Here is a 17,066-nt window from a genome sequence, read left to right on the forward strand (position 1 = left end):
TAGTTTAAACAGTTTGTTAAAAGTTTTCTGTCTTATTTCATTTCTGTAACAGTTAATATCAGGTTGTCCTTTTTATAATGCAGAGTGAGAAACTTTCCCTACCATGTTTGATAAATGTTGTCCAGGTTCCATTGTCAAGAATGTGTTGTCCCAAATGCCTGTTTAGTTTTTAAAGATGGAACTCCACCCTTTGCTTGGTTTTAAGTATGTATGGAATGTTATGATAGGGCATAGTAGTAGTGGTGGTCAGACATGGAAATGGTAGGGAGACAAAAATATACGTGAAATAAATATATGTGAAATAAACAGTATTTTAATAAAGTATAAAAAAAGATTAATGGATTTAGTTATGTGGGATATTGTTCTATGAAAAATATGCTATATTTCTCTAAATCTGAAATACATTTTTTTCACATTCTAACATCTCTAAAATTGGGATGCACCTTAAAATCCATGGCAGTGACCTCTTATTGTTTCTTTATGAGTGGCACACAAAATAATGATGTGCCTTACAATTGGGGTATCTTGGATTCAGTAAAAAATGGCAGTTGGGTAAGGATTCATTTCCTTTTCAAGATGGGTAGAATGAAGAAAGTAGCATTTGTTTTACAGATCGGATTTAAATTTAACTGTAAGGACAGAACATAATTTTAATTGTTACTTTTTTCTTCAAAATCTTTTAAAATTGAAGCAGAAATAAAGAACTGGGTAAAAATAAAGCCTTTTACAAATTTTGCTTTACAGTTAATGTTTTGTGATGTTGACTAATCATTGAAAAGCTTGATTCTTGTTTCTCCTCAGCATTCTTCATAAAGCATTTTTACTCATGTTCAGTTTTATCTGAATGATACATTTCTTTCTACACAAGGAAGAAATCATTATGGTTTCTCGATATTAACTAGCTCAATCTAAGAAAAGGGCGATTAATATCAGATTTATTTTATTTTCAGTAACAATTGTTATCACAACTTGAAGACTGACAGGAAGCCTGTAGCTGTGGAAAATTTTGATTAGACTTTAAACTGGCAACCAGAGTAGGTTGTTACATATTGTCTATTACAAAGTACACTGTTCTCTTAAAAGACTAAGTTGTTCTTTACTAAAAAGACCAATAAATACATATTTAAGAATTGCACTAACATGAATGTAAATCAAGACACATTAATTGCAATATTTTTTAGCTTGTTGAAATGAAAAAAAAAGCTTTAGGTTGAAAATTTTTTTAAAACAAGTGTTTTAATTTTTTTTTTTTTTTACTATTTTAAACTGATAATAAATTGTAATTCTTGAATAAGAATAGTATAAAATATTTAAGGACTAAATAGCAATAATTGCATATGTTTTGTTATCCCTGAGGGTCAATGAAAGTTTATTAAAGTCAGTGTTTGAGAAGCAATATAATTTGCATCTGTATGAAGCACCAATGCATCTCCTGAGAGATGTTGCAAATCCATTTTGTTTGGGGTTTGGAAAGCTAGAGTCATTTCAGCAGTTTATTGAAGCCAAGCAGTTGTTTAATATGGTTTTCCAAATTGTATACATCAGAATTTACCTTATTCACCTCTAAATTCCACCTGGCATTTGGCACTGTGCCACATGTGATGGACACAGTCAATGAAAATCAAAATGCCAAAGACAAAATATTTCTAAGCACTTCATGGACACAGTAAAGATTCTGTTTGCATGATGGACACATGCAATAAAAATTAAAATGTAGAAAGCAAAATACTTGTATTCATTTTTTAATTAACAGTTTACTTCAGTCCAAACCATTCCAGGGATAGAAGAGGCTAGTGCATATGGTTTAACCTCTAATCTAATATTTAAATTTTCTCTAAGGCGTTATCAATCCTAAACTTATATTTAATGCTCTCAATATTTGTGTTCTGCTGACTAATATAATTTGAGTGGGTTTCTGCAGAATAGATTCTGTCAGTGACTTCAGCTAAATATGAACTTGAATATTCTGCCCCTAGCTTCCTATCCTTTTATTTTAAAGTTGAGTCATCATAAATAAATATGTGCACAATACGAAAAATTTCAAGTACAAAATGTAAAAGAAATAAAAATATATCTCACCTGGAGTACCAACAAAATTCTTGAGTCCCAAGTATTTTCTTCAAAAATTATTAGCAATTGCTATGTTGTCTTATGACCATTAGTGTTGCGGAAGTGGTATCTGAGAAAACTGGACTCTGTCCTTTTGTAGGGGTTGTTTTGTCTTTTGTACTATGCCTGGTACTTGTAGGATTAAATCTACATGCTATCAAAATGAAGATATATGCCAATTTTTGATGTATTCCACAGGTGTCAACTCTCATTTCTTCTCCATTCTCTGTTCATACTACAGTACACATGCATTCTGACCAAGAGAGTGCATTTTCAATGGGTCTAGCTAGATTCCTCATCCCTCTTCCTTTCTACTCTTTCTCCTCCCTTTACTTTACCTTCCTCCCCTACTCTCGGACTTCTCCTCCTCTCCCTATACTCGTCTTCTTCTCGTCTTCCTCTTCTTCCCCCCTCTCTTCTGCCTCCGTTTCTCCTCTCTTTCTTTTCCCTTCCCCTTAGTCTACCCTTTTCCTTTCTTCTTTACTCTCCTCCCTCCTTCTCTTGATTGGAAACCCAGATTGAAGAGCGTCTAAGCTAGAACGAGAGAAAAAGAATTGTAGAAGAAGATTATAAATATTCTAGTCATGATTTTCTCTAAAGAAAAGAACACAATAGATCAGAGACTTCAGTAGGGTATAGACCTGATGGAATTGAAGTCACTTACAGGGGTGATTCAATAAGATAGGAGGTGATTATTACAGTGGGATACTAGGATTGGTTATGGAAAGGTCTAGAGGATATGGCAATGATGGAGGCTGAGGTAGGGTGAAGGATATAATAATTAGAAAGGAAATCAAGAATATGACTCCAGGATATAAGGAGTCTCTGTGTGTGTGTGTGTGTGTGTGTGTGTGTGTGTGTATTGTGTGTGTTGTGTGTGTGTGTGTGAGAGAGAGAGAGAGAGGGAGAGAGAATGAGAGAGAATTGAGAAAAAATAATGTTGGATATATAATATGATACTCAAAGGAGCTGAAAGTTTTTAGGAAGGAAAGAAAGAGAATGATCTAGGAAGGCCATAAAGAGCAACAAAAACACCTCCTCATCTCAAGAGCCTGTCTGTAGGAGACAATAAGATTTTGATTAGGATTAAAAAGTAGAGGAAATGTAGCTCAAAAGGGAAGTTTAGAATATGAGAGGGTTTCCTGAAGACTGATCATTATTCCGGGGATGGAGGGCAGGTGCAAGGGTCTATGGGGTTAGATTTGGGTCACAGCTACACAGGGGTAACCCTGGCAGATGAGGGATGACCATGGAGCCTTGGGCTTTCTAAGAGACTGCCAACAACAGGAATATAAGGCAGGATAGAATTAATGGAAATGGGCTCTAAGATACATTATGGGATTTGACTGCACTGAGTGATGGGGAAATCTTACCAGGAGAATGCAGAGCAGACATTGTTTGGGAACCTGCATAGGCAGGAACAGTCTGAGTACCCTCCTATGATTTTTTTGATATGGTATTGAGTCCAAAGAGTCAGAGGTGGCAGAACTGGGGAAATACAGGTTTGCCTGGACACCCCCATGGTACTTCTACTACTGATGGTGTTGAAACTGGCTGAGACTAGGAGGCATTTTCAGCATCCGTGGCTTAGTGAATACTCTTCTGAGTGTTCTCTCAAAGTGGATTCAAAAAGGGTGGAGAAAAGACACCAGGTGTACCTGCTTACTTCTCAGACAGAGGAATGTGACCCCAGGTCACATGCTGTACCCTTGAGCATGGTTAGCGTGAGGACTGTCCCATGAGCTCAGAGAGGGGAAAGATCTTTCTCTAGAAAATTAATAAGGCAAAATTAATTAATAAGGCAAAAGTAAATGGATGCTGGGCAGAGGAAATTAGGAACCGTGTTTAGCTGCTAATACCAAAGACTGAAATAACAATGGCTTAAGTCAATTAAGGGTTTATCTTTCTCTCAACTAAAAGAAGGACAGGAGTAGCCAACCCAGTGTTGGTGTAATAATTTCATTGTTATTGGAGACTCAGGCTTCTTTTTTTTTTTTGCTCTGTCATCTTAGTGCATGTGATTTTTCTATAATATTGTATACTTACAGTGTAGCATTCTGGGCTTCTATCATTCATGTCTGTATTGTGGGTAAAAGAAAAAGGACAAGGGGAAGGCAAAATAGTACTCTCTCAATTGAGACAACCCCCTTTAAAAAGCTTTCCCAGAAGTCCCATGCAATCTTTGCTATATCTCATTGGCTCTCATTAATTATGATGGGGGAGTTGTAATCTTCTCACCGAGCATATTGCTATACTGAATAAAACTAAGAAAAATGATCACTGAGTGGGCAAGTACCACCCTCTACCACAAGAGTAAAAACAAACTTATTTTAATGCATAAGTCAAGATTAGCATCATGAACTAGGATTTATAGGAAGATTTATGGGAAGGAAGGGGTGAAAAAGCTAAAGAACCGGCATGGTGGTAAGTCAGTAGAATACTGAAATTGAGAATTGCAAGAGGTTGGGCAGCTTTGTAGAAGCTGGGACTATTAAAAGGCCAGAAAATGCCATGAGATCTGAGAACCTGAAATGAGTCTGAAAACTGTCTTAGAAAATACCCCTTTCTTAACCAACTCATCTTTGACAAAGTCTCCAGCATCAACCACTGGGGCGAGGAGAGCCTATTCTGTAAATGGTCCTGGGAAATCTAACTGGCCATATGCAGAAGAAGACACCTACCTATAACCATACACAAAACCTCAAACTATAAGAACCTTAGAAAACACAGGAGACACCCTTATGGAAATTGGAACTGGCAACCAATTCCTGATCAAAACCCTAAGTGCCCATGCCGTAAGAGATAAGATAGACAAGTGGGACCTCATCACACTGACAAACTTCTGCAAAGCCAAAGAAAACATCTAGAGAGCAGGGAGACAGTTCACAGACTGGGAAAAAAAAATATTTGATGACTGTGTATCTGACAAAGACCTAACATCTAGGATCTACAAGGAATTCAAATGTGCCAAAAAGAAAAAACAAAACAGCCCCACTGGAAAGTGGGCAAAAGAATCATTAACAAAACAAACAACAACAGATGCTGGCAAGGATGTGGAGAAAAAGGAACGCTTCTACCCTGCCTGTAGGAATGCAAACTAGTGCAACCTCTTTGGAAGACAGTGTGGCAATTTCTGAAAGAACTAGAAATTGACCTTCCATATTATGACCCAGCAATTCCCCTATTGGAAATATACTCCGAGGAACTCATCATTCTACAAAAAAGATACCTGCACACATATGTTTGTTGCAGCTCTATTCACAATAGCAAAAACAGGGAACCAACCATGTTGCCCATCAAAGCTGGACTGGATTAAAAAAATATGATACACAATGGAATGTTATGCAGCCATAAAGAAGGATGAACATGGACTTCGCAGCAACTTGGATGAATTTAGATCATACTCAGTGATCTGTCACAGAAACAAAGAACAGAGTACCATATGTTTTCACTCATAAGCGGGCCTTGAACAATTATTATAATACTGTGGGAGGGGATTGGCAATAGTAGGAAACTGTCAGGGGAGGGAGGGTGCGATTGACAGTTGAGGGAAACTACTAGGGGAGGGAGGGTCATACCTCATCAACAAGGGTACCTGTATAATTAACGTTTGTATACCTAACCCTGAATTGTACCCCACACCTTTATAATAATAAAAGAACAAAAAAAGAAAGTGGGCAAAAGATATGAATAGATATTCCTCAAAAGAAGGCATATAAGTGGCCAACAGATACATGAACAAATGCTCAGCTTCACTAGTCATCAAAGAATTGCAAATTAAAACCACACTGAGATATCACCTAACTCCAGTCAGGATGGCCATCGTCAGTAACTCAAAAAAACAACAGATGCTGGAGAGGATGCGGTGAAAAGGGAACATTTCTACACTGTTGGTGGGAGTGTAAATTAGTACAACCTCTGTGGAAAACAGTGTGGCGATTCCTAAAAGATCTAAAAATCTACCTCCCATACGACCCAGTAACTCCCCTTCTAGGAATATACCCAGAGGAACTCAAATCATTCTACAAACAAGATACCTGCACATGCTTGTTTGTTGTAGCATTATTCACAACAGCAAAAACATGGAACCAACTGTGCTGCCCATTGAAAGAGGACTGGATTTTTTAAATGTGGTACATATACATGACAGAATATTACACAGCCATAAAAAGGGACAAAATTATGAACTTCACAACAATTTGGAGGAACTTAGAGGCTATTATACTGAGGGATTGATCACAGAAACAAAGAACTCAGTCTCACAAGTTCTCATAAGCGGGCATTGAACAACTATCCTAATACTATAAGAAGCCGGGCTCGGTGGCTCAGCCTGTAATCCCGCGCCTTTGGGAGGCTGAGGTGAGTGAATTGCCTGAGCCCACGGGTTCGAGACCCACCTGGGCAACTTGGCGAGACCGCATCTCTACAATAAATCAAAAATCAGCTGGGCATGGTAGCGCGCGCCTGTAATTCCAGCTACTCGGAAGGCTGAGGCGGAAGGATCGCTGGAGCCCCAGCAGGTCAAGGCTGCGGTAGCCAGAAGCAGCCACTGCACTCCAGTCTGGGTGACAGAGTGAGACTCCAACTCAAAAAAAAAGAAAAAAAAAATACCATAAGAAAGGGATTGGCAGTAGTGGGAAACTGCCAGAGGAGGGAGGGACACACCTCATCAACAAGGGTACCTGCATAATGAACTTTTGTATACCTAACCCTGAATTGTACCCCACATATTTAAAATAAAAATTGTTTAAAAAAAGAAAGTACCCCTTCCTTTTGTAGGAATGTAGCCTGTAAAATCACAGCAAAGACGCAGCTGAAAGCTGCAGGTACCTCCCTTTGCCAGCCACCTCCAATCTATAGCCATCATCTACTGTTTAGAGTTGGAATTCTTAGACAAGTGACAAGTTTCCCACCTATGGGCAGAGGGTTACACACAGTGATATTGTTTGGGCAGTGCATTTGATAAAATATAAGCTTTAGATTGACCTATAAAAACAAAAAATTGTGATGTGTTATCTATTTTTTGCCATTTTAAGAAAAGATAATTTTCTTGCTTGTAATGCACAGTTACTGCTAAAATGATAATTCTTATTTTTGCCCTTATTTAGTAAAATATGACCTGATTGATTTCATTTTTTATAGTGAGAACATGCCCCCATCTCCGCCAGCCCAAACATGGCCGCATTAGCTGTTCTACAAGGGAAATGTCCTACAAGACAACATGTTTGGTTACCTGTGATGAAGGGTACAGATTAGAAGGAAGTGTTAAACTTACCTGTCAAGGAAACACTCAATGGGATGGTCCAGAACCCCGGTGTGTGGGTAAGTTACTGAAAAGTGTGATGCCGTGGGTGTTTCATTTCTCCTGCTCTGATTTTTCCAGTATTCTGTGAAAACCTAGAACTAAACACTAGCTCATAATGAATATAAATACCCATCCACATGTACAGATTCAGGGTTATAAATTCAAAGACAAATATATTGTTTTATTCATCTCCACTAGTAAAAGACTTCTACGCGAATTTAGTTTTTCTTTTTTTAAATATTTTAATTTTGTTTTAAAGATGTGAGGTATGATTCAGGATTAGGTGTACGAGTGGTCGTTTTTCAACACACTGAAGTTTATTGCTTCAAATGGCAGTGCTTTTATTTTTCATTGGGTGGCCCCAATTTGGATGGACTTTTTTTTTTTTAAAGCAAATATTGCATAATTCCTTTGCTTTGTTAAACATGATTTACCTTTACCTTGCTGATAGAAGGACAACATTATGAACCAGTGAATCTTAAAAATATTTTTATTATTAAACAAGAACAAATGAAAATAACTGCATTCAGCTGAAAAGTTAGAAAAAGAACAACTGCAAGGAAAATTGAAAGAAAGTGGTAACAATAATTGTTTAAGCAAGCAAAATGAAATATAAAGAGGGATGAGATGCAGTAAAATGACTAAGAAGATGATTATTAAATAAGGTAATAAAATTTTAAACCTAAGTAATAAAAATGCAAAAATAGAATTTTTATAAGAAATTTTCATATCATGTAATTTGGCCCAAATACTAGAAAACTATGCAATTCATATTATCAGACTATTATTTTGCTGCCAACCTGACAACTATTGTCAAAAAAAAGATTTAAAAATTATAAACCAATTCTATGTATAACTATAATAGCAAATGTACTCGCAACCCACGTTCAAAAGAACGGTCTATCAAACAATCAAAGTTTATCCAAGTTTATGCAAGAAGGGTTTAAAATTTGGTAATCCGTCAATATAATACATTCCTTCTTTATAACAAATAGGAAAAATTGTATGATTGCTTAGTAGAAGAAAAAAACATTATAATTTAAAACACATTTTCAATGAAATTTTAAGAAATATTATATTGATATCACTGACATAAAAATATTCATCTTAAATCTACAGTTCTCTATGATGGAAAAACAATATAGACAGTATTATTAAATCTGGGTGAGGGGAAGCTCAGAATCATCCATGTTGCTTAGTTCTCTAAGCTCTAGCTCATAGTAAATCACAGGATTTGAGATATTAGGATTCAAAATCATCATCATTTGTAGACTCCAAGTCTACCTAAAAGACAGAATGAAATACTAAAAAAGAGATTTCATTAAAGTAATAAGAATACCAAATAAACAGCTCTTCTATGTACAATGATAAACAAAACATACAGTGAAACATCACATTCAAAAGATCCAGAGTAAATATAGAATGTGTCAAAATATATAAAATATATTATATGTATGTGTGTGTGTGTGTACACACACACACACACACACACACACACACACACGCATACTGGCGTGTTAAGGAGCACATAGGTTGGATTCTGCCATGAATCTGCATGGTAGCCTCAGAAAAGTTCAATTATCTTGTTTGCAAATGGGAATAACAGTACATTACAAACATATATTTGTATATAAAATGCAATCTTTATGTAAAATGCAATATATACATTTTACACATATTTATATAAAATGTAACCTCATTCAACAACCTAAAAGAGAGTTTCTTTTCTGCCCCACCCACCTTTTTTGTAATTAGGGAGTGATTATAGGGTTTGTCTAGGAGAATATACAATCAAAAATTACTGAAATAGGTTTGAAAGGGAAAAGTGATAAAAATAGTAAAGAGAAAGTGGCTGTACCAGGTTTTAAAATATATACTAAATTAAAGCTGCAAAAATTAGGACTATTGAAGGATTGCCATACGATTTTTGATGAGGACTGAATAGATTCTGAAACTTACAAGTTGTGTGCATTATTAAGGAAACAGGTCAGTTGAGGAAAAATTCAACTGATCATATAGGACAATTGGCTAGCTCCTTGAGGAAAAAAACCTACAAAAATTTTATATGTCTTTAATTCATACCACACATTGAAATAAATTCTTCATATAATTTGTAAGGAATAAATTAGAAAATGAAACTACTAAGTTCTAGAAGAAAATGTAGATAATATATGTAAGTGAAAGCTAAGCAATTTTAGAATTTACTAAGCATAAAAGCAATGGAAATACTTTTAAAAGAAAAAATCAATAAATTAGACTATATAAATATTAAAAACATGTTCATTCAAAGTACCATAAACAAGCAATAAAAAAAGAATAAAATCTTCAACATTTTGAAAGTCAGAGGATAATTTTCTTACTCCTTAAAGGGCCACCCCTAAATAAAGGATATTAAGTCCCACTTAGTCATTATACTTGAGCCACATATTTAGCTTTGATTTTCCTGGTGACCAAAGGAGAATAGGAAGTCTGGGCAGGCATGCAGCTCACACTGTGCAAAAATAAAGAGATGAACCAGTGTCTCAGGAAAAAATAACTTTTGCTGACACAGTTTCAAAGAAATCATGGCAGGGAGGAGGTATGATGCTGAAGTGTTTAGGAGCACATAGGTTGGGTTCTGCCATGTACCTGCATGGTAGCCACAGAAAAGTCCAAATCTCTTGTGTTTAAATGGGAATAATAGAAATACTCCTTACTGCCTAGGTTTAAATATGCTAATAGATGTAAAGCACTTAGAGTGTTGCCTGGCACATAGTAGGTACTGAAAAAATGTTAGCTATTCTTTTTTTTCTTTTTCTTTTTTTTTTTTTTAAGTTGGAGTCTCAATCCGTTGCTGAGACTGGAGATGTTAGCTATTCTTACATGGAAAATACAGACTAAAGATGTGCACAGTGCTGCCAGAAGAGTCTCAACAACCAAATGTGCATATGGCATATGCATGGGCACACACACACACTCCCTGCACTGTCTTAACTTTGATTTTCCACTCTATCTGCACTCAGCCTAATTCATTTGAAATTCTTCATCTATGCTGAAGATAATATCACAGTCAGGGCTCTAATTATAACACAGTTATTTTAGGAAAGGTATAAAAACTGTTCTCATTATGTTCTTGCTTCAAGGTAGCACCAAAAAGCTCATAAAATAGAGATTGATTGCTAAATATATCACTTAATCCATTTAAAATGGTATCTAATTTACTACTTTATACTTCAAAGGCATAAAATAATATTCTGCAAACCTAATGAAGATGCTGCAAGAAAATGATAAAAGTTGCAATCAGCATTTATTAAAATATAAATTGCAAGTTTTTCAAGGTTTTGGTACACTGGCAAAATAACAAGAGGTAACTGAAGAGGTAGCTTAGCACGATTTATAATACATAATATTTTCAACATAATATGTAGTTATTATTTAGCAATTATGTCAAACCTAAAGCAGCACAATTGTATTTTTCTTGGATATCAGGGATATCCAAATAGGAAAAGAGGAAATCAAGTTATTCCTTTCTGCAGACGACATGATTCTACCTCAAAAACCCAAGAGAATCTGTCAAAAACCTCCTTGCACTGGTAAAGGGCTTTGGCAAAGTCTCAGGGTATAAAATAAATGTGCAAAGACAATCGCATTTCTATACACCAATAATAAACAAACAGAAACCAAAATAAAAAGCACAATTCCATTCACAATAGCTGCACAAAAAAATGAAATACCTTGGCATATTCCTAACCAGAAAGACTTTTACAATGAAAACCACAAAACACTGCCCAGAGAAATCAAAGATGACAGAAACAAGTGGAGAAATATTCCATGCTCATGGATTGGAAGAATCAACATTGTTAAGATGTCCATTCTACCTAAGGCAATCTACAGATTTAATGCAATACCCATCAAATTACCAGCAACATTCTTCTCAGACCTAGAAACAATACAAGAATTCATATGGGAACATAAATGACCACAAATAGCCAAAACAATCCTCAGCAAAAACAAACAAACAAACAAACAAAAACCAGGTAGTATCACACTTCCAGACTTTAAACTTTATTATAAAGCTACAATAATAAAAACAACCTGGTATTGGTACAAGAACAGGCATATAGACCAATGGAATAGAATTGAGATTCCAGAAGCAAAACCTCAATTTCTCAACCAACTCATCTTTGACAAAGCCTCCACCAACAACCACTGGGGAGAGGAGAACCTATTCAGTAAATGGTGCTGGGAAAACTGGCTGACCACATACAGAAGACTAAAACAAGACCCCTACCTATCCCCATACACAAAAGCCAACTCTAAATGGATCAGAAACCTAAACGTAAAACCTCAAACTATTAGAAGCTTAGAAAATGCAGGAGACACCCTTATGGAAATTGCAACTGGCAACCGATTCCTGATCAAAACCCCAAGTGCCCATGCCCTAAGAGATAAGGTAGAGAAGTGGGACCTCATCAAACTGACAAGCTTCTTTTTTAATTTTTAATTTTAAAATTATGGGATGCAACTCAGGGTTAGGTATACAAATATTCATTGTGCAGATACCCTTGTTGATGAGATGTGCCCCCCCTTTTGCAAGCAGTTTCCCACTACTGCCAATCTCACCTCCCCGCCCCCCAATGCCCCTGCAGTTTCCCACTACTGTCATTCCTTCTATTTTGATATTATGATAGTTGTTCAAGATCCACTTATGAATGAGAACATGTGATACTCAGTTCTTTGTTTCTGTGAAAAATCACTCAGTATTATAGATGCTAACTTCATCCAGGTTGCTGCGAAGTTCATGATTTTGTTCCTCTTTATGGCTGTGCAATATTCCATTGTGAATATGTACCACTTTTTTAATCCAGTCCTCTTTTAATGGGCAGCACGGTTGGTTCCATGTTCTTGCTATTGTGAACAATGCTGTGATAAACATATATGTGCAGGTATCTTTTTTATAGAGTGATTTTGCAGAAACTTGTCAGTTTGATAAGGTCCCACTTGTCTATCTTATCTCTTATGGCATGGGCACTTGGAGTTTTGATCAGGAATTGGTTGCCAGTTCCAATTTCCATAATAGTGTCTCCTGCATTTTCTAAGGTTCTTATAGTTTGAGGTTTTATGTTTAGGTCTCTGATCCATTTAGAGTTGATTTTTGTGTATGGGGATAGGTAGGGGTCCTGTTTCAATCTTTTGCAAGTGGTCAGCCAGTTTTCCCAGCACCATTTGCTGAATAAGTTCTTCTCTCCCCAGTGGTTGTTGGTGGAGGTTTTGTTGAAGATGAGTTGGCTGAGAAATTGAGGTTTTGCCTCTGGAGTCTCAATTCTATTCCATTGGTCTATATGCCAGTTCTTCAAACTGACAAGCTTCTGCAAAGTCAAAGAAACCATCAAGAGAGCAGGGAGACAGCCCACAGACTGGGAAAAAATATTTGCCAACTGTATGTCTAACAAAGGTCTAACATCTAGGATCTATAAGGAACTCAAATGTGCTGAAAAGAAAAAAAAAAGAACGGCCCCATTACAAAGTGGATAAAAGGTATGAATAAACAGTTCTCAAAGGAAGACATATGAGTAGCCAACAGATACATGAACAAATGTTCAGCCTCACTAGTCATCAAATAAATGCAAATTAAAACTACACTGAGGTACCACCTAACTCCAATCAGAATGACCATCATCAATAACTCAAAAAATAGCAGATGCTGAAAAGGATGTGACAAAAAGGGAATACTTCTACGCTGTTGGTGGGAGTGTAATCTAATACAGCCTCTGTGGAAAACTGTGTGGCGATTCCTAAAAGTTCTAAAAATCGACCCCCCATATGACCCCGCAATCCCCCTACTGGGGATATACCCTGAAGAACTCAAATCAGTCTATAAAAAAGATACCTGCACACGTATGTTTATCACAGCATTGTTCACAATAGCAAGAACATGGAACCAACTGTGCTGCCCATCAAAAGAGGACTGGATTTAAAAAAATGTGGTACATACACAATGGAATATTGTACAACCATAAAGAAGAACAAAATCATGAACTTCACAGCAACCTGGATGAACTTAAAGTTTATAATATTGAGTGATTTTTTGCAGAAACAAACAACTGAGTATCACATGTTCTCACTCATAAGTGTACCTTGAACAACTATCATAATACTCTAAGAAAAGGATCGACAGTAGCAGGAAACTGCGGGTGGGTGGGCAGGTAGGGAGGTGGGATTGGCAGTAGTGGGAATCTGCCTGGAAAAGAGGAGGTATACCTCATAAACAAGGGTATCCTGCATACTGAATATTTGTATAGCTAACCCTGAATTGTACCCCACAATTTTAAAATTAAAAATTTTAAAGTTAAAAAAAAAGAAACGAGTGCTTAGGGAAAAAATGTCACAATCAGCATTGATTAAAATATCAATTACAAGTTTTTAAAGGTTTTGATACACTGGCAAAATAACAAGAGATAACGAAAGAGGTATAGCTTAGCATGATTTATAACATATCATACTTTCAACATCAAATGTAGTTATCATTTAGTAATTTATATCAAACCTAAGGCAGAACAATTGTATTTTTCTGGGGTAAAGAGAATCCAAGGTATTTTCAATTTGTGGGAATGCAAATAACATTTCCTCATTTTCTACAATAGAGCGCCACTGTTCCACCTTTCAGAAGCCCAAAGGTGTCATCATATCACCCCATAACTGTGGCAAGCAGCCAGCCAAACCTGGAATGATTTGTCAGTTAAGTTGCCGCCAAGGATTCATTTTATCTGGAGTCAAAGAAGTGAGATGTACCACTTCTGGAAAATGGAGTGCCAGAGTTCAGACAGCCGTGTGTAAAGGTAGGTCTCTGCACTGGTCAGGTTAAAAACCAAATTTCTAGACAATGAAATATGGTATATGACAGCCCCTCTTTGCAACTTTTGCTGCTAACCCATGATAAAATGGTAGGTATTACCAATATGCACCTTGAGGTATGGATTTATGACATCCAACTACAAAATGCCAAGTAATGACAGAAAAAATAGACAAAAGAATATAATATTAAAGCTAAAAATCAGGTAAAATTTTCATTAGGAGATAAAAATCATTGAGGAGTTTCTGGTCCATATAGAGTAGGTAAGACTGAATTGATTTTTTTCTTTAAAGATATCAGCACCTTGAAACATGCATCCTATTACATTCATAAGAGGACATTGCCATTTTCCCTGCAACAATAATAGTGGTGTGGAAAAAGGAGTTATTGAAAATAAGAAAGAGTTCCTAGAAGTAAAAATGTCATAAATACCTTTAAGAGAAGAAGGGGGGTTGGAAGGAGTGGGTATTGTGAGAAACAACAATATGAGAAATTTGAAGACCCAAACTGAGAGCTTTCTGAGAATGGAACCTAATAAACAAAGTGCTTGAATATCCCAGGTGATCAAACCCAAAAGATGAAGGTTAAGGGATAACAATACAAATGAAAACTCCCCAATGCCCATTTAATGAGTTCCAAAAGGAGAGAGGAAAAGACATACAGAAGAATTTTCCTACCAGTAGAAGAAAGTTGCCCTGAGCTACCGAAAAGCTTAAATCTTTAGATCAAAAATAGTCCCTGATTATTAAGCTGGCATATTTTCACTGCTCCTAGTGAAATGTTTGAGAAACAGAGTTAATGGGAATATTTTAAATAAGTTTCCAGAGAGAAAGAGAAATTGTACAAAAGACAGTGGAATCAGATTCACTTATACTTCCCATTTGTATCTCTAAATGCCACAATGAAATTTAGCAATATCTATAAGATATAAAGAGAAAAAGAATATGAACTTAAAATTCCAAATCAAGTCAAGCTATTATTTAAGTATGAATAAAAAATCAAATACTTTAAAGTATTTTCTGAGTTGATATGCTACTGTGCATCCCTTTGGGGGAAACTTATCTAAGTATAAACTTCTCTGAGAAAAAGAAAATGTAAAGTAAATACAATGCTAAAGAAACAAGAAGATATGACACAATAAAATCAGTTTGGATGCAGAAAGGTATTGACAGTAGTGGGAAATTTCCTGGGTGGGCGGGGGGCATGCCTCATCAATAAGGTACCTGATCTCAAACCAGGCAGAGTGGGGCCCAAAGTGAGGTCCAAACTTTACCTGTCCAATAACCACTTGTATTCCTAATCCTGAATTGAACCCCAAATCTTTAAAATAAAATAAAATTTTAAAAAATCAATTTGGATATATTCAATGACAAGTTACAACAGACCTAATTTAGCATAACTTAGAGTAAAGGATGTATATCCTATTATATTAGAACATTACTGTTCTTCACCCAGACTGATGTGGAACTGTGTATTATTACTACATTGAATTCAGCATCTGTACTATAAAGTTTTACACTGTAAAAAACATCACTGGCTTTAATTTATTGTTTTGACAGTACATTTCACTACTGCTAATTAATTCTACTTGACATCCTTGTTTTCAAGTATAGTTCCTTCCTACCACAGTCAACGTTCATTTTTATGCCTATATTTCATTTTAAAAGTATCAAGCTTTATTATATCTATTATATTTATATATATTTATTATATGCCAGGTACTTTGTAAGACAAGACAAGATATATCCTGACCTTCAAAGAATTTATAATATAAATTATGATGGGGGAGAAAATTCAATTTCAAAATGGCATGTTGAGTTTCATGGTTGGAAAGTCCAGTGGATTATAGGAATATGTGGAGAGAGCTTCTTTACCAGACTGGGAGAGTCAGGAAGAGCTTCCTGAGGAGCTTGTAACTAAGCTTAGAATTAAAGGACAAGTGGTAGTTTTCCAAGTAAAGGGAGGATGAGGGCACTAATTCAGGCAAATAAAAGAGCATGGGCAAAGGCCCAGGATTAAAAATGTTTTTAAAAGACCGTGGTTTTTCATAAGCCTGACAGTAATTGAATGTGGAGAGTGAATTCTAGCAAGAGAACTGGAAGAAATGAGGCTAAGATGTCAGCAGGCACTGAGTCAGGAGAGGGCCTCATAAGCTTTGCTGAATAAGTTATCGAAAGGAAGTTGCATATTCCAAATCAATCAGTAACTGGGTTATAAAAAGAAAGTCACAAAGTAGTAACATAAATATATTTTTTACTTCTTTCTTAAATGACTTATAATGACATGTCAGTATATTAATAAATTTGTGAACTTTCTGAGTTAGATGTGGAGGTTCCTCAAATCAACTGTCCCAAGGACATAGAGGCTAAGACTCAGGAACAGCAAGATTCTGCTAATATTTCCTGGCAAGTCCCAATAGCTAAAGACAACTCTGGTGAAAAAGTAAGTTTTGTGCCATTGTTTGCATCATTTTTCAAATGGATTCTAAATATACTGCAAATATGTGTGATGTTGAAGATCTATTAATATGCTAATGATATTACTCTTTATATATATACTCTACTCATAAATGTTAATGCTTTATAAGATATAAAAGTAATCAATCTTGAGCTTATAATGAGAAATCTCAAACAAAAATCTCAATATTGGAAACTTTTCGTTCTATAGATTTGTTATATTATTGTATCTACTAATTCTACTCTGCTCCTTACCAGGCTCTGAAACTCATTTAAGAAAATATGTGGAATCAATCCTAATTCCTACTTATGAACGTGTCTTTTTATTTTTTTTATTTATTTATTTATTTATTTTTTCATTAAT

General features: G+C 35.7%; 1 protein-coding gene across 1 annotated transcript in view; it reads left to right on the forward strand.

The window, feature by feature from the left end:
* The window catches only part of LOC103254746 (sushi, von Willebrand factor type A, EGF and pentraxin domain-containing protein 1-like), a gene marked incomplete at its 3' end in the record, with an annotated part of 86,717 nt that extends 70,029 nt beyond the window's left edge, over positions 1–16,688 (forward strand). The window contains exons 6-8 of the mRNA XM_008052747.2: positions 7,252–7,431; positions 14,038–14,232; positions 16,570–16,688. Of these exons, the coding sequence (XP_008050938.1) occupies positions 7,252–7,431; positions 14,038–14,232; positions 16,570–16,688 (494 nt within the window). The remainder of the gene's footprint in view (positions 1–7,251; positions 7,432–14,037; positions 14,233–16,569) is intronic.
* Positions 16,689–17,066: the final 378 nt, after the last annotated feature.

Source organism: Carlito syrichta, unplaced genomic scaffold (genome assembly GCF_000164805.1).
Source record: "Carlito syrichta isolate Samal-C Ts95f unplaced genomic scaffold, Tarsius_syrichta-2.0.1 Scaffold287436, whole genome shotgun sequence".
Lineage (NCBI taxonomy): Eukaryota > Metazoa > Chordata > Mammalia > Primates > Tarsiidae > Carlito > Carlito syrichta.